Below are 22,877 nucleotides of genomic sequence, written 5' to 3'. Positions count from 1 at the left end.
CCGGGCCACACAGGGGGCCATTGATGCACTTATGATCTGCACGAGCGATCTACGAGTTGCTCCCCTCCAACTTTTGTCAGTCTGAGCTCATCTCATACACTGGAGCAGGTAGCGGAAGGAAGGGGGGTTGTCGATTTGGTTGTTTACTCCTCCCAGCCTTCACCCTGGGAGGCTTTGCTTTACGCACGCAGGGCGTTTTGAAAGGGGACATGCAAAAGGGGTTCTTGTATGATTGCTTTTTTGGTCGTTTCGGTGCTATCACCTTTTTATTATTTTTTTCCCTCTCTCATGTCGTTTCCCATATTTTTGCATCTTTAGAGCTGAAAAGGCAGCAACCTCATTCCCCAACGAGGGACTTTTCATTTTGTGAAGAGGGAGAGAAAGAGAGAGAGACGCTCGAAACAGATGGACCGGCGTTGGGCAGATGGCGGAGGATGTAAGGCCCGAGAGAGAGACGGGGAGTAGGAGATGGGCTCATCAAATGGGGGATGTAAATAGGAGTGGCTATATAATTAGGTTGTCCCTTATTTTTGGAGACCAGACACGAAATCAAGATGATATTACAATTCATCCGTGGTGTTGAGACTGTCTTGCGATGCGTCTTATATATCTTGCTCTACCCACCTCCGGCAGATGCCGACAGCAAGCACCTGCTGTTGCGTGAGAGAGGATCAGATAAATCGAGTACGAATACGGCAGGAGCGTCTGCCCTTGGCGGTCAAGGCTTGGCAGGCACGTTCAGAGGAGGAAGCCCCACTCGATCCCCGGCGCTAATCCGACCTCAATTGCACGTCGCATCCACACTCAAAAGAAACGAAGCCGCAGCTCAACAAGTCGAACGATACATAAAAAGGGGACTCTCAATTCTCCCCCCCTCCTCCTTCTACGGACAACTGCGGTTGAGAGAATTGCAATTGTTTCTTTTCTCATCGGCAATGGATCATCAGGAACCGTTCATTCTCACCGCTTGGCGGCGGTTCAATGAGCTTGCTGCCGAGTACAACATCTCGTAAGGCTTCAGCTATACCCAGCCATTGAGCCCGCCCAGAGGAAGCTAACCACGTTGTATTCAGACAAAACACCCTCTCGGCCATCGCAACCGGCACTGCCATCGTCTTTACCTTCCTCCTCATCCGCATCACCAACGCTATAGCAAAGGCTTCCGTATCGGCCGCCACGGGCCGCCCCCGCCGCTACACGGTCCCCGCGCCCAAGATCCCAGAGCCTCGTACCTATGTCGACGTCCCCTCCGTCAAGATCTCGGGCAGCTCCGCTGTTCAGTGCTACGCTCCGGCTACGGGACAGTTCCTCGGCAATGTAAACGCCGCGACGCCTGCTGCTATCGACCGCGCCGTCGCGTCTGCGGCTGCTGCTCAGAAGACATGGGCCGAGACCACGTTTGACCAGCGCCGGGCCGTGCTGCGCTCGATGATGCAGCACGTTCTTGACAATGCGGAGGAGATCGTCAAGATTGCTTGCTTGGACAGCGGAAAGACCATGGTTGATGCTCAGCTTGGTGAGATTCTCGTCACGGTTGAGAAGATCCAGTGGACTCTTGCCCACGGCGAGAAGGCTCTGCGCCCCTCGAGACGTCCGACCAACTTTCTCATGATGTATAAGCGCAACACGGTGCACTATGAGCCTCTGGGTGTCGTCGCTGCTCTTGTCAGCTGGAACTACCCCTTCCACAACCTGATTGGTCCCGTCATCAGCGCTCTCTTTTCTGGCAATGGTATCATCGTCAAGGTCTCTGAGCAGACGGCTTGGTCCAGTTCTTACTTTGCCGGTATCGCCCGCGGCGCCCTCGTCGCTCATGGCTTTGACCCCCAACTTGTCCAGACTGTTGTGTGCTGGCCCCAAACGGCCGGCCATCTCACCTCCCACCCCGGCGTGAGCCACATCACCTTCATCGGCTCCCAGAGCGTCGCCCACCATGTTGCTGCCAGTGCTGCCAAGAGTCTGACTCCTGTTGTTGCTGAGCTTGGCGGCAAGGACCCGTTTATTATTCTCGACTCTGCCTCCCGTGATATCAAGCGTATCGCTGAAGTCATCCTTCGGGGAACCTTCCAGGCCGCTGGCCAGAACTGCATCGGCATTGAGCGTGTTATTGCCCCCGGCGCCATCCACGATAAGCTCGTCGAGCTTCTTGCACCTCGTGTCAAGGCTCTCCGCTTGGGTCCAGAGGCCGACGTTGGTGCCATGATCTCGGACGCCTCCTTCGATCGCCTCGAGGAACTCATCGCCGAAGCCGTCTCCCAGGGAGCCCGTCTTCTTGCTGGCGGCAAGCGTTACAACCACCCCGACTATCCCCAGGGCCACTACTTCCAGCCGACTTTCCTCGCCGACGTGACACCCGACATGCGCATCGCCCAGAACGAGTGCTTCGCCCCTGTTCTGACCCTCCTCCGCGCAAAGTCCTCATCTCCTGAGGACATCCTCTCCATTGCCAACATCGACAACTTTGGCCTCGGAGCCTCTGTCCACGGCTCTGAGCGTGACCCCAACCTGCAACCCATCGTCAAGGGTCTACGTGCTGGAATGGTCGCCGTTAATGATTTTGCCGTCTACTACGCCGTTCAGCTGCCGTTTGGTGGTGTCGGTGGCTCTGGTTACGGCCGCTTCGCTGGCGAAGAGGGTCTTCGTGGCCTGTGCAATGCCAAGGCTGTGTGTGAGGACCGCTTCGGCTGGCTGGGCGTCCGCACGAGCATCCCCCCTCCTGTGCAGTATCCCGTCGCAAGTCAGCCAAACAGTTGGAAGTTCACCCAAGGCGTTGTTGAACTGGGCTATGGAGGACCAACACGGAAAATCAAGGGCCTGGCTAAAATTCTCAAGAACATGTAGAGCATCGTATTCATCAGCTATGAACTTTGTCAAAGGATTGACTAATAGAACCAGTACTTGATGTATACCCAGCCCCTACTCGATTACTAGATCCCCAGATCTCACCATTTTACCCCCCCTAATGTTGATGGTTGTCAGTGACAGATGCCGGTGACAGATGCCTGTGACAGATCCTGACGAGATTACCAGGCAGCGGAAGCAGCAGGGGCGCTGTTCCAGTTGTTGGCATCCGAGTTGCCTCCGCCAGAACCCCAAGCATCGCCGCTTCCTGCCCCGGTGTCTCCTCCACCAGAACCCCAGGCGTCACCACCCTCAGTACCTGCGTTTCCTCCTCCCCAAGCGTTGCCGCCATCTCCGCCATCGCCGTCACCAGTTCCCCAAGCAGCACCGCCAGCGTCACCAGCACCGGCGACGTCGTTGGGGTCAAAGTCCGAGTCTGCCTCAAACTTGAGGTTGGTGCGGGCCTCACCCTCTGGAACGTACATCTGGAGACACTCCGGAATCTCCTGGTTGGTTTCGAGAAGAGTGCGAGTGAGGACGCTTCCCATCCCTTCGTCACGCTCTGTGAAGAACGATGTCGCAATGCCTCGATGTCCGATGCGACCGGTACGACCTGAGAAGTTAGCCTGGAACATCAGTTAAAGTCAAGGCAAGGAAGGAAATACCAATACGGTGAGTGTACTCCTCAATGCCGCCATGGTCCATGGAAGGAAGATCATAGTTGATCACATGAACGACGTTGCGGACGTCAATGCCGCGAGCGCTGACACCTGTCGCGATCAAGATGGGTGCGTTACCCGAGCGGAAAGAGCGCATTGCAGCCTCGCGTTCCTGCTGAGTACGGTCGCTGTGAATCGACGTCACAGGCAGTTTCATGTTGTAAAGGAAATCGTCCAGGTTGTCCGCAGCCTGGCGACTGTTCACAAAGATGATGGTGCGGACACCATGCATCTCCTCCAGGAGTCCCAAGAGTATCTCACGCTTCTCATGGGGCTCAGCGGGAAGCACGATCTGCTTGATGTTGGCAGTGGTGCTTCCAGCTCGACCGACACGGAAACGGACATGGGACGCAGCAAGGTAGTTCTTCGCGAGATCTCGAGCCGACTTGGGGAAGGTGGCCGAGAAAAGGCTGAACTTGACGTTTCCTTCATCCTGTTCTGTGAGGTATTGGTTAGTCACTGATACTGGGCTCGCTGTGATGTGAACTTACCACCACCGGACAGAATCTTGTGAATGTCCTCGTTCCAATCCAGATCGAGCAACTCATCAGCCTCATCGATAACCATGTATCGGAGACGTCGAAGGGTGAGGTACTTAGGACGCTGGATGAAGTCGACCAGACGTCCTGGGGTTCCAACAAGCACATCGCAGCCCTTGCCCAGCAGACCGATCTGCTCACGGATGGGAACACCTCCGTAGACAACACCAGGTCGCAGCATGGTTCGGTAGCAGAACTTGCGCGCCTCGTTGAAGATTTGAATGGCAAGTTCACGGGTGGGGACGACAATGAGAACCAGAGGTTCGGCAGTAACCTCATCAAGGCCCTCACGGAAGGTCAGGGGGTTGGGTCGCGGCGCAGCCAGCTTCTTAGCCTTCCCCATGAGTTTGCTCAGAATAGGAATCAGGTAGGCAGCTGTCTTCCCGGAGCCTACGTGTCTCGTTAGCATAGTCATCAGTGACACGAACCTGAGAGCTTACCTGTCTGAGCAATTCCAATGACATCGTGTCCTTGGAGAATTGAGGGGATGGTAAACTTCTGGATTGGAGTTGGGTTATCAAAACCGCAAAGGTTCACGTTCTCCAGCATAACGGGGTGCAGGCCCGCGTCCTTGAAGGTACCGATGGGACCAATCTTCTGAGGTCCTTCCTGCTGGACCTCAATGCTCTGGATCCTGTAAGAACGTTAGCGATACTGAAGACGACTGAGCTAAGGACGGCCACCTACTGAGAGAAGTCCAGACCAGTGCGCTCGTGGCGAGTGCTGGGGTCGCCGAACAGCTCAAGCTCGAGCTCGGGGAACTTTGGTCCAACGTCACCGTACTCGTCCTTCCACTCATAGGGGCGGGCATTGCAACCCCAGCCCTGGTCATAATTCTGGGATGCGAGGGCAGTGTAGTCAACTGCCTGGGGCTCAGCCCACTTGGCCTTGGAAGACTCATCGTCATGGTTCTGAGCGTGTCCATTCTGACCATTGCTGTTCGCGGCCTCGCCCGAAGGAGGGCCGGTAGTCCAAGCAGCGGTCATGGTAGTCGGAGTTCTGCTGTAAGAAGTTAGGCAGGAGACACACATGAGTGTGGGATGGTGTGTGGTGTGTCAAACCCAGCGACGAGCACCCGCGCTCACGAAAGCTTAGGTGAAGCCACTGCCGTAGGACGGGGACAGAAGGTGATGGAGGGGATAAATGGCGAGAAAAGAGGGATGATACTTACTTGCGAATCTCGATGCTTGGCAGAAGGTGAGCTGAAGGCCGGCAGATTCACCTGACAGAGCGGATCGAGCCTACTGCGCGGGAGCTGTCAGCAAATGTCCCGAGCATCAAGCGTAGGAGGAGATTAAGGAGGACAATGGTCGTGATGAAGGAAATGCCAAATGCGAAATGCGGAGAAGGAGATGAGAGCAGAGGAGGAGGAGGAGAAGGAGGAGGCGGCGGCGACAAACCTGATTACGAAGCTCTCGGCGCAGAACAGAGGAAACAACTCAGCGCTGTTCCTCTCGTGCTGCTTTGAGATGTAAGAGAAGAGGCTCCTGATCCGTTCTCGACGAGGTCGCGAGAAGTGTCAGGCTGGAGGTGGGAAGGATGTGAGGAGGAGAAGAGAGAGAGGAGAGGAAGAGGTGAAGGCGTTGTTGATATGGCTCCCTGCACGTGCCTTCCTGAACGCGGCGATTCACAGAGCTTCCTCAGGTTTCTATGATCCTAAGTCTTAGGGGAAAACACAACGCGTTGGCCAGGCCCTAAGACTTAGGATAGGAGGCCGCAGTCGGAGGCAACGCTGGGAGGGGGATGCATCTGTTTGCCGGTGACGGAGGATGCCCGCACAGGCACGTCAGGAATCAGAGGGGGAAGCTGTTGAAATTTGGTGGTTATAGAAGGAGATATTGTAGCGATTATATACGGGGGGATAACTGTGCGGATTGTTTATGATGTTCCCCCTTCTTGAGATATTGATGACTTAAGAATTGAGTAAATGTTACTGGAGAAGAAACTGTGATCTTCTTTTAAGAATCTCTTTGTTTTTTTATTCTCGCCGCATTTGTGCTGCATTGTCTGGAAACATGCATTATCCCTTGTTGAGCCCTTTGTGCGAATTGCCCGCTTGCAACTCGGGCTTCAAGGCAGCACCTCTTCCTATCTAGGTATTTATCGCTATTGTTAATACGTCTATAGGGCGAACTCCTCCTTCTAGGCTTGCACTTGTGTAGACCGCCTTGTATCGGTAAAATGCATCTGAGATTGGTGAAGGCGAGGAGGAAGCACGGTGAATTGGGCACGAGGGGCAAATAACTAAAGAGCATGCTGGCAGCTCTGAATGTAGACAAAACAATCTATATAGCTGATTACGCCTTGAAAATCTTGAAACTTTTTACCAAAGACTTAACAGATCCTGGGTATCCATCGCCGTCGAGCTCTCATAGTCACCCATCCCTTCTTCTAGCACTTTGTCGAGACCGGCCGCTGCACGCCCAGTTGCGCCGCCCTCCTTCTTCGCCTGGTCGGCACCTTTTATTATCGCTTCCAAGAACCTCCGCTGGAACACTCGCTGTCTGGCTTCTCGGCTTGGATACATCTCGCCCTCCTCGTCGCGTCGGGAACCGTACAGGTTCAGATATTCAAAAGCATTCGAGTCTCGGGGGATTCTGTACAAGTTGTCCCAGATTTCTGATTCGTCATCCGGTATCTCATCCTCATGTCGAAGGCCAGCCTCGATGAATCGTGATAGTGTGGTAATCTGACGGGCGTATGTTGAAGCATCCTTGGGACGAAGACCGGACCGCAACCCTGACGACCATCCAGCCTTGGACGATGATAATGCCCATCCCATCATGGCGCAGAAGCTGTTGAGCGTCTTCACCCACCCTCCTGGACATACAACCAAGTCACCCTCGGCGACGTCCAATAGCCATTCCATCACCCCGAGAGAATCGTTGCTAATGTCGGCTGAAAGATGCGTCATGCCTGCTCGAATGAACATGATGGCCTGTTCCACACTGTGCCTGACTTCTGCCGGGGGGAGAACTCTAAGAAGTTTGAGGAGTTGGCTTCGTACTGGCGTCGAGCTGTCGGAGATGAGAGGGAGTAGCTTGGCGAGAACAGCGTGAGTCCCCACGGGGTTGGTAGGTGGTTCTGATGAGAGTTGGCTTGTGAGGTAGGCCAATGCTTCTCGTCGTTGCTTGTCGGATTTAGATCCAGAGGCGAGTGATAGACTATGCTTGAACTGCTGGACGATATCTGGTGCGACTGTTGAGAGGGACTGGTGTCCCATCACAATGGCTGTGGCTGTTAGTATTCCTCATACCACAGATGCGAGTATCCTTCTCACCTTTTGACTTGAAACTTGTGTCTGTAAAGTTGGAGGCCTTTGCCTTATCCTTTCCAACCTTGAACTTTGGTTTCTGGGCACTTTTCAGTTCATGTTCATCATGAGGCGTAGGGACTCGATCATACCTGGAAGTCCTTCTTCTTCTCCTTCTTCTTCTTGTTGCTGGAACCCATGATGCCGGTTTGAGTAGTGAAACGGCTGTAAATGCAAGGTTAAAAGGGACGTGAGGACCTGCAACGTTACGCAATGGTCTTGTTCTTTGTACGCTGCGATTGAGATTGTTTGATCCAGCCAGACTGATAAGATCTACTTTCCTTCTTTGGAGGGGCTCTAAAATTTTGGCGGTGTTGGGCGGCAGAACTCGTGAGGTCCTGCCCCGCGACCGAGCTGGCGTCAATCCAATCACGTCGCCAGGGGCCGATCCCGTTGCAACAGTTAACTATCACGACGGACATTAAGCTTGTTTTCGACTTCACGATGACTGATTCGGCTTTGGTATGGCGCCTCGAACAGGGATTGTTGATTCGATTATTGACGAGAGATAGGGAAACGGGCCAGACGCCCTCGAAGAGAAGCTTGGTCGCCTGTCCAAGAAGCCTGGCGTCAAGGCCAGCATCGTCCTTGACCGAGCTACGGGTGCGATTCTCAAGACCAGCGGACAAGTCGATGCTCTACAGACCTCCAAGACACGAACTACTTCGACCGCCACATCATTCTCAAACGATGCCCCCGCGCTAGAGGAGAGCGAGACGCAAGGAGTCGAGCAGTTTGCGGCCGTCGTGTGGAACTATGTGAATAGCTCTGGGAGCTTGGTCCAGGAGCTGGACGGAGAGGTGAGGATCTCAACAAACATTTAAACAAGGATTCATGCTGATGCTGGGCAGGACGAGGTGAAGCTTCTACGGTTACGAACAAAGAAGCAGGAGTTGGTGATTGTACCCGATCCCAAGTACCTGCTCATCGTCGTGCATGATACCCCCCCAGCTTGAGTTTGGAAGTGTATTAGTCCATGTCTTACCAATGCTTCAACGCTGAAGGCTTAATGCCTCGTGCAGGTCAGCTCAAGCTGGAGTATTGTTTTCCCGCATGCCCGGAACACGATCTATGCTAGCTGCGAGATGTTGGATAGAGAAGCGGTGAAATGATCTGACGAAGAGAAGGAGCACGCATCCACCGCATTCCCGGAACGGCCTCGAAGAGTGCACAAGGCCATAAACGAAATTACGGTTCGAAGGTTGGGGAGTGTGGAGGTGCAGGAAGTGTTTGAAAGCAGAAAGCTACATGGGTTGTCTGGCTGGAGTTTGCGCCCTCGCGGCTATCTCGATACCCATTTCCCTTTGTCTTGGTACTCCCATCGGATCGGGTGCCTTTTATTAATACGGTCGGTCCCATCGGGTGCAATGCAGCTACCCCTTGGACCTGGACGGGCGAGGCTCCCGCTCGACAGAGTTCGCGGCTGCAAGTTGCCGCGTGTTTCGAGGGTTTTGATGGGGCCGAACGGTTGCAACCGGGGTGCGGCCGTTGTTTCACATGGACGCACAATGATGAAGAGAATGCTGGTGGTGAGGGTGGAAACGCGAAGGAGTCGTAAAGTGGACGGAGGGGCCTCATGGTGGTCATGACGAGGGAAGAACACGCTTCCTAGCTTCCTAGATATCGGCAACCAACACAATTGAGCAGCAATTCCGGGTCCAAACATCCATGCAACGCTGAATGTTGCGAATCTGAGGTTTTTTGGTTGGGGACAAACAAGACGCCACGGCACGGGCGAGCGCATGTAAGACGAAGGCACGCACGCGCGCACGCACGCACATACGCACGTCCAGAAGGATACGGAGTAGTACGTTTTGAAAGAAGGATGCTGTTTATGCAGGGCTGGAACATCCTAGCCTGGACAAACTCAACAGTCCGATGCCATCCAAGACAGGACGACCGAGCGTCAAATGCCGATTCTCGCATCCGGGGATACTACTCTCAAGATTTCGACTAGCAGTTTGAAGATTACGAGGCTTTCGGATCCTGAGGATAGACAAGAGAAAACTTGGAAGAAGCGGTGGATATTCCTATTCCTGGCTCGGCTTTCTCGCGACGGAGGTTTCGAAACTCGTCGGCCCCAGGTTGAGAGACGGATAGCCCCTCCACTTTACGCTGCATTCCTTGGGCCAGGCCCACAAACTCCCGCAGCTTCCAGTGCCAGATTGAGGCTGAGGCTGGCAACGGCTAGAGGAGGATCTGCCATGGCCAGTTTGCAGTTTGAGCAGCCCGAGAAAGGGCTCTGCTCTGGCACCCATGGGACCCGACGGGCGGGCGCATGGATAGCCGGTCCATCACCGGGGTGGGCAATATATAAACCAGGTTCCTTGGTGATGTGCCGGTGCAGAAGCTGGCTCTGGACGTACGTGTTGTATGCGAGTGTGCATCGACGCGAATCGAATCGCAGATCCTCCCCCGTCACCTCTCTTTTGCCAGGTGCCACGGCCCACGATCCTCCAAGGTTCAAGGACCACGGCCCACCGTCCTGGCCTCCCAGATACCCGCGCGCGCGTGGGGACTGTTGCACAAGAGGGAGAAGAGAAGCGGATAAAGAGGCCTAGGAACGGGGAGAGGGGCAGAGGGCGGATTTATTTGCTGCACGGGATTGTGCGCCGACGACCTGAGACAGCCGCTTGAACTCCTGGGAAGCATTATATGCTGAGAATGTACGTACGTGGACTGACAGGCAAGTGGAGGGCATTTTTCCATGTCTTGACGAGAAGGACGGGGGTCGATGATAACTATGGCCTTGCCCCCGTCACCGGCGAGTTATTTTCCTTCCTGTCACTGCAAGATTGCATTCCCCATCCATACACTTTTTGCCCATACATACATACATACATCCATACATGCGCCGGAACCAACAAGACGGGTCGAGTTATTGTCGACGGAGCCCTGAGTGCGCGCCGGAGCCAATCCCGCTCGCAGCTGGCAGGGCGAACCAACGCAGAGAACATCTGACTGACGGCGGTAGCGATTAGGAAAACACGGAACCTTGGCTTGACCGACTGATACAAAGCAGCAGCAGCTCATCTCGGTCGTGTCAAATCCCGCTCTCAACTGTGGGCGCCGTCCCACTTTGGAGGTTGGCTGCCATCGCCACCATCGCCGAGGCCGATCCGAACCTTCGGCGGCGGATGCCCGCGTTGCGCCGGGGTTTGATCTCCATTGCTGCTGCTGCTGCTGCTGTCCCTGGAACGCAAGCGGCGTCTTTACGGCGATGCCACTTACCAAATCTAGGCCGTCCCCGCGGCCAGCAGCGAGCAGTACTTTCAGTGACGCCGCTGACAAGTCATTGAGGAGGGACAGGAAGAAGAAGCAGAAGGACAGATCGGCTGAGAATAAGATTGCGCCGGCGCATCATGAACGGCAGCGATCCCGGGCGCTGCAGCCCCAGAGCGCCATGGGCGTCACCACAACTATAACGGCGGCTATGAACGACGACAACGACGGCGAGGACAGCGCCGAGGACGACACCGAAGAGTCTGGCGCCATTGGTGCATCCGCAGCAGGGACTGGCCGTTTTGCCAGGCCCGACTACCTGCTTCAGGGTCTCCTTGCGCGGGCGAGGAAGCGCGTCAAGGAGAGAGGCGGACGGGTAAATGTGACCGGGACCGAGGGCGGCGATGGGGAGCGTGTAAGTCAAAGAGAGGTTTTTCTTACTCTGCCTGTTAATAACCGCTGAGACATTTCATCTTTTGGTGGCATTTGATCCCTGACTCGAGGGGGGACCTGGCGTCTCCCTCCCCTCCCCTATGGCGCACCATCAGGCCACCCTCAGCCCAGCCAACCAAGCCCTGGAGCAAGGCCAGTCCCAGGTCCGGGTGTCGCGTGCCAGGACGATCCGCTGCACCTTCTGTTGATGCTCAGGTCATGCCTCGCTCGATGGGGGGGCCATGGGCTCAGGTCGGTGCGCCTCTTGCTGTATCCCGCAGCACCATGCCATAGAGTATGGATACCGGAGGTCCAATTGGCCTTGTGCCGGTCTAAAGCCTGCCGAGCGTGCATGTTCCCGTTTATCCAGCAAAAGAAATCTGTCTTTTTTTTCATCCCTCAATTGTCTCGTCCCCTAATTGTCTTTTTCTCTCCCTCAATTCTTTACTTCTCGAGCGTGCCACTAACATTTCTTGCCTCCTGCAAGGTCGCTTCCTCCCCGCATTCTCCTCCGCCACGCTCCGCTCCTCCCGACCGAGGCTTCCGCCGCCAGGCCCCACCTCCAGTTCCAGCTTCCAACGGCAGATCCCCCCAAGTACAAGGGACTAAGACACCCTCATCATCACAATCGCCGTCACACTCACCAAGGACTCTTGCTTCCCCGCGTTCACCACCGGACCAGAACAAGCCCCTTCCTCCTCCGCCGCCGAACCCGGGCTCTGAGCCAGACAATGCCAGCTCGTCCCCGTCAAAGCCAAAGCCCACGCCCGTTCTGAAGCTGGATAGAATCATGGCCACCCTTTCCGAGTCTGAGATTGAGAAGCTCTTCTCGGGCGCCCCCCAGTACTTTGCCCGCAGCGAGGGCCATTGCTCTGGCGCCCCTAATCCCAGCGTCGCCTTCCCCTTTGACGAGGCATTGGAGATCCGCGACTTGACCGACCACGTCCAGATCGAGGACAGGGCCTGGAGCGGCCTCACTGCATGGCCTCATCTCACCCGCGATCTCAATCATGATGCCGCCGCCCAGAAGAAGGCCGTCGAGTCCCGCAAGGCCCACTTCTTCATCCGTTGTCGGGAACGCCCCAACATGCTAAGCATGCAGGGCCTCGAGAAGGGAACCATGGGTTACTCGGCCGCTCTTGAGCTCGCTGTCGGTGATTCTCTCCAGGAAGAGCAATGGGGTTTTGACAGCGTCGGCAAAAAGGCTCAGGCCATTGTCGAGGCACGCGAGCGTATGCTTTCCCCGCTGGGGTACTTACGCCGCCTCCCCGAGTCAGAGATCCTCGACCGCATCAAGCGCAATGGCGAGTTGTATCGCGTCAATGATCTCCGCAAGAAGACGACTGTTCAGACTTACCAGGACCTCTTTCATACTTTTATGCGTCCTGTCAATTCTGTCGTCGACAAGCGCGACCATTACAGTCTGACCAACCAGATCAATGCCCTCCTCAAGTGTCTTGGTACTGCCAATGTCTGGTTTGACTTTACCCATGTCGAGTGGAGGATCAGGTTAGGCCAGATCCTCTGGGGAGGTGCTGACAACGACGACCTCGAGGATGCCTCCTCCATCCACGATGCTACTAGTGCCAGTGAGCGTGCTGAGGAGAAATACTGGCTTCTCATGCAGATTCTCGTTGCTACCGAATTGCTCATCCGATTAGACGCCATCACCGAGGGCGAGGAGTATGGCGTCGAAGCTTTCCGCCCCATCGACGTCGTTCACTTTGAGAGGGCTGCTACCCCCATGGTCAAGTGGTCGTTGCATCTTGCCCGAAGCTGGCTTGAGAATGTCGAGATTGAGAAGGCCGAGGACTCTACTTCAAAGGGAACCGTTACCCCTCCCGGATCGTCGTCAGGCTGGCTTGGATCGTTGGTCAGCAAGTTCACCTTCCGCCAACGCCAGGAGGAGGCCACACCAACCACGAACTATAGTTATACCATTAAGGGCCGATACTCACAGCAACAAGTTGACGGTCTCACCCATTTCGCAAAGAAGCTGCGCTGGCCTGGTATTGATACCTACGAAGGTCTCATTGCGAAGAGCGCCCGTCAATCAATGGGCATTGCACCATCTCCTTCGCCTGTCAAGACTCCCAAGGAAAATGGCTCCAAGCGAGCATCGTACTTCGGGGCATGGGACCGGCCGGCTGGCGAGAAGAACAGCAACAAGCCCCAGCCTCAGCGACGGAAGCTCGCTGCTGCTCTGCACTCCTCAGGATGGCTATCCAAGTCGTACATCTTTGGATTGATGCTCCCAGGTGAGGGCGTGTATCATTTCTTGATGGCTACCCTCCTCGAGAATGATAAGAATGCTATGGCAAAGTTGGGCCCGTTTGCCAATCTGTGTGGTGGCTTTGTTTACTCTGGCAAGAGTTTCTGGAGCACGTCCTGCATTGTCGGCCGAGTTATTGCAGCTGGCAAGGGATCAGCCGAGTGCATGGGATGGGTCTCTAGCGATATTCTGCCCCTTGGTCTCGACGAGGGCTGGGTCAACATTGAGGTTGAAGACGTAGCTGGTAAGTTCAACAGAGTCATCAATACTGGATCATGAGAATGCTAACATGGTATCAGAGGATAATGCCCACCTTGGAAAGAAGGCGAGGCTCTGGGCAAAGAAGCGAGTTGAGCGAGAGTCTTCCATCCTTGGAGATGCCGATGAATATTCGGTTCTCCCTGCCGACTTTATCATCCCTCACGAGAACAACTACTCTACTCCTCCTCCGTTGATGAGCGTTACGCTGCGATCCCTAGAACTGCTCGCTCCCGCCAACTCTATCCAGGCTACGCCTTTCGCCAAGTCGGCTTCGCTCGCGGGCTCCAACACCAAGGACCCTGAACTTCTCTCGTTCCCCGCCAACATCAACTTTGGTGTTTCGATTGACGGATTTGCACCTGAGGATTTCTCGTTCTCGCTCTCTTACGATATCAGCTTTGTCACCGCGCATCCATGCTCACCATCGCATCGCGTTCGCTTCTTAAAGTCTCCGTCCAGCCCAACAATTCAGCAGATTGATGTTTCTGGTTCCGATATGCTGGGTAAGAGCTCTCGCCCGGCACACAGGACAGGTATGGATCAATTATTCATCAAGTTGTCACCATAACTAACCAAAAATCTAGGGCATCCCCTACACAAGTGGTACAACTACACGGTTATGCACATCTCGGAACTCCTAAAGAGACAGCACGCTCCGCTCTCGGAGCTCCTTGCTGTTCCTCAGACTCATCGTCGCTCACCTTCGCGCATGGGCAGCGAGCGTGTGCTTGTCATCGATTGTATCACCAACCTTTCCGAGGTTCCTCAGTCTCCGACCATCGAGAGACTCACTTCAAAGTACAACATTGTTCAGCGACGAGGCAGTTTTCCGGCCGCGGAGCAGATGCACTTTGAGTCACGAAAGCGACAGTTTGGCTCGGACATGGAAATCTTGGTCCGAGCCCTCTGTGCTCAAAAAGGCTGGAATGCCATCATCAGCCGGCGCAAGAGAGGATGTCTGGCCTGCGCGATTCGCGAGGCCGGGGCGTTGCAGTGGAAGGTCATCATCAGGGTGGAGTAGGTCGAGTCCCTATTCTGACTTGGCTACAAGCAAGTGCATGTTTCGGCGTTTCTTCTATGGGATTGTCTTTTTTTTGAATTTTGGCGCGGGACTGTATGGAACTGAGCGCATGTTACGGGACTCGCTATGGGTTATGGGTGGATGGATTGTGATGATCTGATGTATTGCTGATGTTGATGTTGTCGACGCAAGTTTTGGGAGGATACCCGTTGTCATGTATATACACGCTCATGATACAGCGGCGTCTGTGTCGACCATTGTGGTACGCTGCCTGGTGCAATCCCCCCTCGGAACAGGACCCGTCGAGGGCTCTATAAAAGATGAAATAAGTGTGTCACGAATGATAAGTCAATTGCTTCAATCACCACTATTGTTCATGATCCAAGCCTTGGTGGATGTCGTTTTGTGGGGGCATCAGACCCATTTCCTATTTAGGTAGGTGTCAAGAAGCGATGCCACATCTAGCTGTATTTAGTATAGCGCGTTCCCCACACGAAATACCACAGCCACAGTTCGTCAAGCCTCCCCCATCTCAACTCAACTCGACAGGTCGCAAGCAAGCTAAATTGCGACAACCTCCAACCTCCATCTCCGTCACCGTGTTCCTTCACAGCAGCAATCATGGCCCCCACAAAGGATGCTCGACGAGCTGACCTGAGTGAGTTACCACCCGTATCTTTCGATATTTCCTCACTTCTTCCGCCCGACGGAGAATGAGTCCAGCGCGATGCGATTCCATGATGCGACCAGGAGCTAACTCGAGGACTCCAGTCGTCCCCTACCAGGAGCCCAAGGCTACGGGCGACTCGACCGACTTCTCCTCGACAATGTCCACGACTCTGCCTATGGCTGCCATGTTTACGCGAAACAAGCTTGTGGGATGGTACGTGGGTTGATCAGCCTTCCCCCCTGATGATGGAGAGGTGGCGCGATGGAACCGTCCTACGATGCGACGATTGATGCACAAATGAGATACTAACAAGTTGGGAATCTATTAGGGCTGCGGTTGTCTTTTCCATTCAGAGCTGGCTGGGCGAGAGCGAGGAGTCTAAGAAGAACTCTACCACGCCTGGATACTTTTCCGTTGGCATGTCGAGTACGTTTACCCCCCTCTAAGCGCGACACGCAAGCACCACTGCTTGGTTCCGCTGTTTGTAACGAGGAGCTTACGCTAACATGGTTGCAGTCATGTCCCTCGCTGTTACCTACCTCCCTATGTTCCTCCCTCCTCCCGGGGCCAGGTCCGCCTCCGGCACCGAGGCCCCCGCTCCTGTTCCTGTGGCATAATTACGACGATTTATTTTGGGGAGACTGCACACAATAAGAGGTAATATGCGGATGGGAGTGCGAGGAGCTGGGCTGGTACATTGGAGTTGAGCATTACGCCAAGTTGGACAGCCCGGACAAGGCTGTCGGTGGAATACGTGTAATATGAGTTCTTGTAAGAATAAAGAACATTCAAGTCCATCATCGTTTATTTGACCTGTGCAAAGAGTTTGCTCAAATCTATGTTTCATGGTAGCGATTGCAAATCCATAATCTCCTTTCTCCTCTCCCGGAGCTGAATCTCCATCCTCCCCGTCTCAACTGACCGTGACATGCCATAGACCCCAGCATCCTTACCCATCGCCTTGACGCAGGATTTCACCTCCTCATCTCGTTTGGAATCCGTCGACTCGAGAATCTGCTTCGTCTCGGCAGAATCCATCTGGGAGACAGCCTGCCAGATATTCCCAAGCGCAGAGCCCCGTGTCCGAGATATAAAGAGTACCGTCGTGATGGAGACCAGAAGGAGGTGGGCCGCCACGAGACAGAAGACGATGAGAAGCCCTGTCCACCGTGACGGTGTGATCCTCTCGGTCGAGTATATCGTCTTGGTAGTTTGCTTGAAATCAAAGTCTGGCAGGAAATCATAGTACTGCATCTGGTATAGTCTAGTCATCAAAGCCTGCACCGCCTGAGCTGGATCCTCAGTCCGCTGGATGATACTCTGAAAGACGGATGAGTGAGCCGGGTGCGGGAACTCCATCGAGCCCATGGCAGTGGTGGTCATCCAGGAGTCGCTAAAGGCCCAGGAGAATTGGGAGACGGGGTAAGATGAGGTACCCGAGGCCGATAGAGCAGTAGGGCCAAGGGGCATATGATAGGGCCTGTTACCGTCGGAAAGGTGAGATCCCACGGTGAGCTCCAAGATACCACGATCTTCAAAAGCAGCTCCGATGCCCATCTGGTGGAGGATATCCATCTGGTTCTCACGGCCTGGTCCACGGCGCCAGTCTCCAGTAGGCTCGGATTTGATACCGCGGCCAGACATGGTGACATTGTACAGATGCGGTCCGGCATTATTAAAGTAAAATTCGGTAGCACTGAAAACCTCTACTCCGTCGGCATTGATGACCTTTGTCCATAGGCCTTGTTTCTTTGTGGTGAGATTGCGCAGTGACTCGGGCAGGTCGTCACCACCTGTATCGGTCTCGTTAAGGAGCATGGTTGAGTTGAAGAGCAGGGCCCGGTGGAAGAAATAGGGCCAAAGAGTTGATTGATTCTCGGGCGTAAACGTGTCGTCAATAGAGTAGTAGAGTGTCAGCGGCCAGCTAGGCGGCGAAGAGGCATGCCAAGTATCGAGCAGCCGAGCCTTTACTGGACTAGGCTTGTAGGCGCCGGTGACGGGCTCAAACTTCAACTTCCAATCCACGCTGGGAGTTAGGTCGGCGAGGACGTTGAGGCTCATCTCGCCGCCGTTGTCCGGGTCTTGGATGCGAGCAAGGGTCAAGTTTCGAAACTCTGGGGCGACGCAGAAGGTCCTGAAGTTGGTGACGGCGGCAGGCCCAGAGTAGAACTCGAGCAGTCTCCTCGAATCTACATCTTGGAAGGGCAGCATGGAGCGGTATGTATCGCCTGTGTCGCCCTTAGTAGAGGGGGCACCGTCGCTGTCCTTGGCTTCAGCGAATCGCCAGTTGGCCACGGGCCTTGACTTTATGACAGACGTTCCAAAATATCGATACTCTCCCTCTGTGGCAAAGTCGATTCCCACCTTGGCCGTGACAGAGGGCGATGCAATCAAGCCAGACCTAAAGTCAGAGAGGAGAATGGTCGAGGTAAAGGTTGAAGCCAGACTAATAACCAGAGCAGTCGCTACCAGTAAAAGGTGCAGTGTAGCTGAAATACGGTCCTCTCTGGTGGAACATCGCCTTAGAGCCGGGGGCAGAAGGTTGAGAGGACTTGATCCCAGGGCTCTCTCAACCGACAGCATGGCAGTATCGACGAGTGAAGCACCTGACGTTTCCAGCATGATGGCTGCCACTGCCGCTACCACGAAGCCGTTTTGCAAAGTCATGACGATACGGATCGCAGCCGAGCAAATGGTGACAACTTGGGGAGCCCAGCCGTGAAAGACGATGGTCTGCCAAAAGACTGGCTCTTGACGCCGCTCGGCGAGTTGAGCGCCCTGCCAGAGAAAGACGAGAATTGCCAGAGAGGCAATAATCGCTATGGTACCGAATACTATTGCAGCGATGCTCGCGACTCCAATCCTCTTCCAATGTTGCTTCCAGCTCCGGCGTTTTGGGTCCGACGGCGAGGAGCCGGATGGTATCAGACGGTCGCGGACCTCGGATTGGCGACCAAGAGGCTCATCCCATGTACAGTTCGTGTCTGTTTTGACGACATCTTGAAGCGTTTCGTACTGAAGAGACTTGTCGGATGTTGACATGGTATGATGTAAGCGTCTGTCCATATCACCGTGTTCAGTCAAACGCGGTGACGGAGATGAGTCGAATAGAAACCAACACTGAGCCTGTCCAAAGGGGGGGGCCTTGAGAGAATCAAATACAATACAATACAACACGGCAATTGGTGTAACGACCGATGTTGATCATCTTTGGTGGGCTGTGTAAGCAGGTACTCTGTGGGAGCAGGCGGTGCATGCATATTTCTGCAGCTACAAATAGCCACCACCAACAACAAAGTGAGGATGGCACTTGGCAGACGTATGTCGAGGTTTCACAGCATCGAAAATCGGGGCTGAAAGAGGAAAACAGTAATTCCACCGAATTCAAATGTGCAACTCTTCGGCTTGTCTCTCGGAATTAAAACTCCAAGTTCAACACACAAACAAGCATCGCCAACTCTAGCAGAGACATCTTTGATGCACCCCTGCACCCAGCCGCACAAGCTAAACGGTCCAGCAGCCCTCCCGCGCCTTAGCTCTTAGCAGGTAGCCATTCAGGGTTGCAGTGAGTTCAGCCTGGTTTCCTCTTTGGACATGGCCAATCCTTCGGGCAGGCAGAGGATGCATAGTGTGGGTATTATCGCCAGGTCTATATCCATTGAAGTCGCTTGAGCTGAGAGACATGTACTGCCGCAAAGACCCGTGATGCATTAGCGGGGGGTCAAGATGCTACTCGGGGGCTGGGTTGAGCGTTCCCAAACTCTTCCCTCGTTCTGACTGTTTCTCTTTTGCGTTGTTGAGTTTCTACACCGCACGGCACCCACCATGGCCGCGATTCTCGAAAGTTCAGAGCCTGGGACGGTCCTGAGTTCACTTGGCCAAGGAGATCTCATTGGATACTACACGATATCGTCGTCGTCAGGTACGTTGTCGTCGCTCTTGGTTTCGCGACTCTGCTGACCAGCCAAGTCGGTACGGCATACTGCCCTGGCTCTGGTGCACTTCGCGAGCGCTCTGGCTTCTACTACTGTGAAGATGGGTTCGAGGTAGAGGGAGGCAGCGTCTACGAAATAGGCCGTTCCTGTTCTGGCGACAAGGTCCTGGTAGAGCGGTTCACGGGGCGCGAGTCAACGGGATCGACATGGGCTCGCCAGTGGTGCGTTCCTCGACTGAGCTAGATGGATAGATGCTAATCGCTTGAGATAGCACTGGCGACTTGGGTTGCGAAACAGCCTTCATCTTGGAGGCATGGTCGGAGAGGGGATCGACAGGGACTCTAATCACCTGCCAGGACTCTATCGGCATTGAGACTTCAGTCGGCGTCATGTATCTCACTGAGCCGACGCGGCTGCCTTCGACTTGTAAGGATAGTTGGGGTGCAGTTGCAATGTCTACTGACCCAGATACCACCAGTTACCGAGACGTTAAACCCCAACGATGTATCGCAAACTTCAACCTCGGCGATCCCTTCGAGCACGGGTTCCGATCCAGAGCAGACCGGTGGCGGCGGCGATAACAACGGGAGCGACTCGAAAGGCGGCGACACCAACACTGGTCTTATTGCCGGTGTTGTTGTTGGAGTGGTTGTCGGGATAGGCATCATCATAGTTGGAGTATTCATATTGGTCCGCCGAAGGAAGAAGAGAAGCCCAGGTGACCCTGAAAAGTCACAGAAGGGCTTCATGGGGGTGCTTCGACGGATACCGAGACCAACCGTGACATGGTCGCGTCCACCAGATGAGAACAAGGGACCCGATAGCAAAGTTATCCAAAAGGCAGAGCTTTCAACCGGACCAGAGACACAGACTAAGACCAAGACGACGACAGACCTAGAAACTGCTGAGCTGGAGACGAGAGAGAGGCCTGGAGAGCTGGGTGGAAGAGAAGTCCAGCAAGGACCATTCGAGATGGACGCAACTCCAGTCCCCAAGGGGGCTGCTGCTGCTCAAGATGCCGAGGCAAAGGTTGAAGAAGCAAAGACGAATGATACCCAGGAGGATGCCAAGAAGGATGCCAAGACTAGTTGAACTAGGGGTAAGTTTGGAGTTGAGAGTCATGCAACGTTTGAGTTTGGCCAACACTAACTAGTTTCAGGGGTTTACAATGTTCAAAGATGATGCACGACGACAATGAAGACGATAGTCTAGGAATAATAAGGAAAAATACAGACATCATGGCAACGTCTCAAAAATCATTCAATTGATCATGTCGGATCTGTATCCTAATTGGGCTCGCCACACCTGGCGCTTGAATTCTAGGCGCGTAGGCGAAACCGTCTTTCCACCAGTCACGCCGTGGGTATGTTTCACAGCCTGAAACCTTGACCGTCGCGCCCCTGCAACAAGGAGTCATTTTCGCCTCTGTCTTTTCTCTCCGTCTTTCTGTTCTTTCTCCTCTTTTTTCTCTCTCTTTTCTCTCTTGTTCATAATTAATCAATTCTTCCTCTTCTATAGCCCCTGTCGGCTCAATCAATTCGGCTTTTTGCGTTTCAGCTGGTTCTGTCATCGCGGGCTTCACTTATTAATCCACCCATCACGCCACCAACAACCAACAAGTCAATCACCATGAAGACCACACTCTTTGTCACTCTCCTCTCGGCCACTGCCTCCCTCGTCAGTGCCGGCATCGTCATCACGCCCGTCTGGGCCAACCAGATTGTCGAGAAGCTCTCGGGAGACTGCCCGTTCGGTGAGGTTACGCCCCAGGGCTGTGGGTATGTGCAACATGTCTCCTTTCAACTGTGTAACTGCTAACTTTGGCCAGACCCAAGCGTGGATGAAAGAAAAGAGACTTGATAATGGATATGGGCGTTGGTGTTTGGCGCACAAAGCATTCTTCAACTGTGGCAGCTGCCCTCTTGCATTCAAGCATGATCAAATAATGGTTCTCGAGACAAATAGACGCTGCATTTTTACCTTTGACTGAACCATACGTTTTTACACATATCTTTATGTTGATCATTGATGCCAGAAACTATCAAGTCACTGGCCGTCGTACCTTCAAAGAGCCTGGAGAGACTTGACAAGCGCCCCGAGTCTGACTCTTCCACTACAAAGTCCTTGGAGAGCTTCCTCAAAGGCCTGGGACAAAGGGTAATGTAAATTAGCTGCTCGGTTAGAGGCGACGCGACAGAAAAAGAGTCAAGGAGAAGGACAAGGAAGGTTGGCTGGTCAGAGCCAAGATTACCCTTGTTTTGCAACCATTCACTTAGGAAAACGGCGGGTGCATCAACATAATGGTCTTCTAACTTTAGCAATGGCCATGATAAGAATAAAGATTTGGGTTTCGAATGTATACATTCTTTGAGTCAGTAGCATTGTCGCATCCCGTCCACATCAGAGCCCTGTCATACAAAGAGGACTAGGTGTTGAAGGTTGCAAGTAAGCACCCAACAAAGAAAATCGCCATTGATTTACCGCATGGCAAGGACTATTCAAGAGTAATCAAAGCCAGCCTCTTATTCTACAACCTAGATATCATCTATAAGTTTTGGCTTGACCCAGGGTCAGCAGATATCTCCATCTATCCATCAACATTTACACACCCACCCTACATCTCAACACCATGGCAAGAAAGTGCACATCGACAACAGAAGAGGACATGGAACGGCCGAATGTCTTCCAGGAATGGCTGGATGCCCACATGAAAAAGGAGGATGCCCTCTATCGCAAGCAGTACAAGAAAGATCTCTTCATCGACCTGTTGGAATTCTACAACACCATGCCCATCTACATCACAGATCCGGCCATATTTCGCAAACAGTGCGCAACCGCCATGAGTCAGGCCCCCGGCGCTGAAGAATTTGTCCACATGATAGCCGACGTCAAGGAGAGAAACATGGCTCACGCCGTCTCCTATGCCCAGGACAGTTTCGCAAAGAAAGGCGGCCGCTGCCCCGGCCTGACCTGCCTCGTTTCTATGGATTCCATGTTGGATCTCGCAGGTGTTCCTGTCTACGAGGATGCGTACGTGAGTGATTCACCCACCCTGGAAGAGCTTAACCCTAAGTGGCTACCCTACATCACGTACTACTTCCCGGAAGGGATCGAGTACACTGGCGGTCTCCCACCTGATTACTTGAGCTCGGAAGAGTCGGGCTCGGATGAGGACTCGCATTCTAACTACTCGGAATCTGACGGAGACGAGGAATCCGTCAAGCCTAAGAAGAGGCAAAAGCGCGGTGCATCTCAGTCGACCACCGGCAGCCCTTCAACTTCAGCTAGCAATGAGGGACGCATCCTCCGAAACGGTAAGCGAACACGTACACACGACGATGCTAATACTGTTGTCGACGAAACCCCCAAGAACAAGCGCCGACGAAAGGGTGAGACAGTCAGCAGCAACAGCAACAACAAAAGCAGCAACAAAGATAGAAACAGCAACAAAAGCAGCAACAAAAGCAACAGCAGTAATAATAAAAGCAGTAACAGAAGTAGTAGCAATAGCAATAAAGGTAGAAACAGAAGCAGCAACAACAACAACAGCAGCAGAAGCAGCAGCAGCAACAACATAAGTAGCAACAGAAGCAACAGCAGCAGCCGTTTAGCACCCCCTCCCAGGCCCGCGTCGGCCCCGGCCTCAGTAGGC

The 22,877-nt window shown here is 53.9% G+C and overlaps 9 protein-coding genes across 9 annotated transcripts; 6 read left to right on the top strand and 3 right to left on the bottom strand.

The window, feature by feature from the left end:
- Positions 1–815: 815 nt before the first annotated feature.
- On the top strand, positions 816–2,841 carry NCS57_00408000 (Aldedh domain-containing protein; the record flags this gene model as incomplete). Its single annotated transcript, XM_053054055.1, has 2 exons — positions 816–1,009; positions 1,074–2,841. The coding sequence occupies exons 1-2, from the start codon at positions 936–938 to the stop codon at positions 2,839–2,841; spliced, it is 1,842 nt and encodes a 613-aa protein (XP_052916215.1). The 5' UTR covers positions 816–935.
- Positions 2,842–3,023: 182 nt separating this feature from the next.
- Positions 3,024–5,085, bottom strand: NCS57_00407900 (uncharacterized protein; the record flags this gene model as incomplete). The annotated part of the gene is made up of 5 exons (XM_053054054.1): positions 3,024–3,454; positions 3,507–3,998; positions 4,052–4,489; positions 4,540–4,733; positions 4,787–5,085. The coding sequence occupies 5 exons, from the start codon at positions 5,083–5,085 to the stop codon at positions 3,024–3,026; spliced, it is 1,854 nt and encodes a 617-aa protein (XP_052916214.1).
- Positions 5,086–6,422: 1,337 nt separating this feature from the next.
- Positions 6,423–7,552, bottom strand: NCS57_00407800 (Pre-rRNA-processing protein; the record flags this gene model as incomplete). Its single annotated transcript, XM_053054053.1, has 3 exons — positions 6,423–7,330; positions 7,380–7,452; positions 7,505–7,552. The coding sequence occupies 3 exons, from the start codon at positions 7,550–7,552 to the stop codon at positions 6,423–6,425; spliced, it is 1,029 nt and encodes a 342-aa protein (XP_052916213.1).
- Positions 7,553–7,805: 253 nt separating this feature from the next.
- NCS57_00407700 (uncharacterized protein) lies at positions 7,806–8,368 on the top strand (the record flags this gene model as incomplete). Its single annotated transcript, XM_053054052.1, has 3 exons — positions 7,806–7,874; positions 7,925–8,212; positions 8,264–8,368. Exons 1-3 carry the CDS (start codon positions 7,857–7,859, stop codon positions 8,366–8,368), a joined length of 411 nt encoding a protein of 136 aa, XP_052916212.1. The 5' UTR covers positions 7,806–7,856.
- Positions 8,369–11,274: 2,906 nt separating this feature from the next.
- Positions 11,275–14,620, top strand: NCS57_00407600 (uncharacterized protein; the record flags this gene model as incomplete). Its single annotated transcript, XM_053054051.1, has 3 exons — positions 11,275–13,582; positions 13,638–14,132; positions 14,184–14,620. The coding sequence occupies 3 exons, from the start codon at positions 11,275–11,277 to the stop codon at positions 14,618–14,620; spliced, it is 3,240 nt and encodes a 1,079-aa protein (XP_052916211.1).
- Positions 14,621–15,130: 510 nt separating this feature from the next.
- On the top strand, positions 15,131–15,907 carry NCS57_00407500 (uncharacterized protein; the record flags this gene model as incomplete). Its single annotated transcript, XM_053054050.1, has 4 exons — positions 15,131–15,278; positions 15,392–15,503; positions 15,619–15,716; positions 15,807–15,907. Exons 1-4 carry the CDS (start codon positions 15,242–15,244, stop codon positions 15,905–15,907), a joined length of 348 nt encoding a protein of 115 aa, XP_052916210.1. The 5' UTR covers positions 15,131–15,241.
- Positions 15,908–16,133: 226 nt separating this feature from the next.
- NCS57_00407400 (uncharacterized protein) lies at positions 16,134–18,332 on the bottom strand (the record flags this gene model as incomplete). Its single annotated transcript, XM_053054049.1, has 1 exon — positions 16,134–18,332. One exon carries the CDS (start codon positions 18,330–18,332, stop codon positions 16,134–16,136), a length of 2,199 nt encoding a protein of 732 aa, XP_052916209.1.
- Positions 18,333–20,854: 2,522 nt separating this feature from the next.
- NCS57_00407300 (uncharacterized protein) lies at positions 20,855–21,069 on the top strand (the record flags this gene model as incomplete). Its single annotated transcript, XM_053054048.1, has 2 exons — positions 20,855–21,003; positions 21,054–21,069. 2 exons carry the CDS (start codon positions 20,855–20,857, stop codon positions 21,067–21,069), a joined length of 165 nt encoding a protein of 54 aa, XP_052916208.1.
- A 785-nt stretch (positions 21,070–21,854) lies between these two features.
- Positions 21,855–22,618, top strand: NCS57_00407200 (uncharacterized protein; the record flags this gene model as incomplete). The annotated part of the gene is made up of 2 exons (XM_053054047.1): positions 21,855–22,539; positions 22,596–22,618. 2 exons carry the CDS (start codon positions 21,855–21,857, stop codon positions 22,616–22,618), a joined length of 708 nt encoding a protein of 235 aa, XP_052916207.1.
- Between the last annotated feature and the right edge of the window lie 259 nt (positions 22,619–22,877).

Source organism: Fusarium keratoplasticum, chromosome 3 (genome assembly GCF_025433545.1).
Source record: "Fusarium keratoplasticum isolate Fu6.1 chromosome 3, whole genome shotgun sequence".
NCBI classification, from domain to species: domain Eukaryota; kingdom Fungi; phylum Ascomycota; class Sordariomycetes; order Hypocreales; family Nectriaceae; genus Fusarium; species Fusarium keratoplasticum.
Note: the sequence above shows the minus strand (reverse complement) of the source record. Positions and strands in the feature narration are given on the sequence as shown.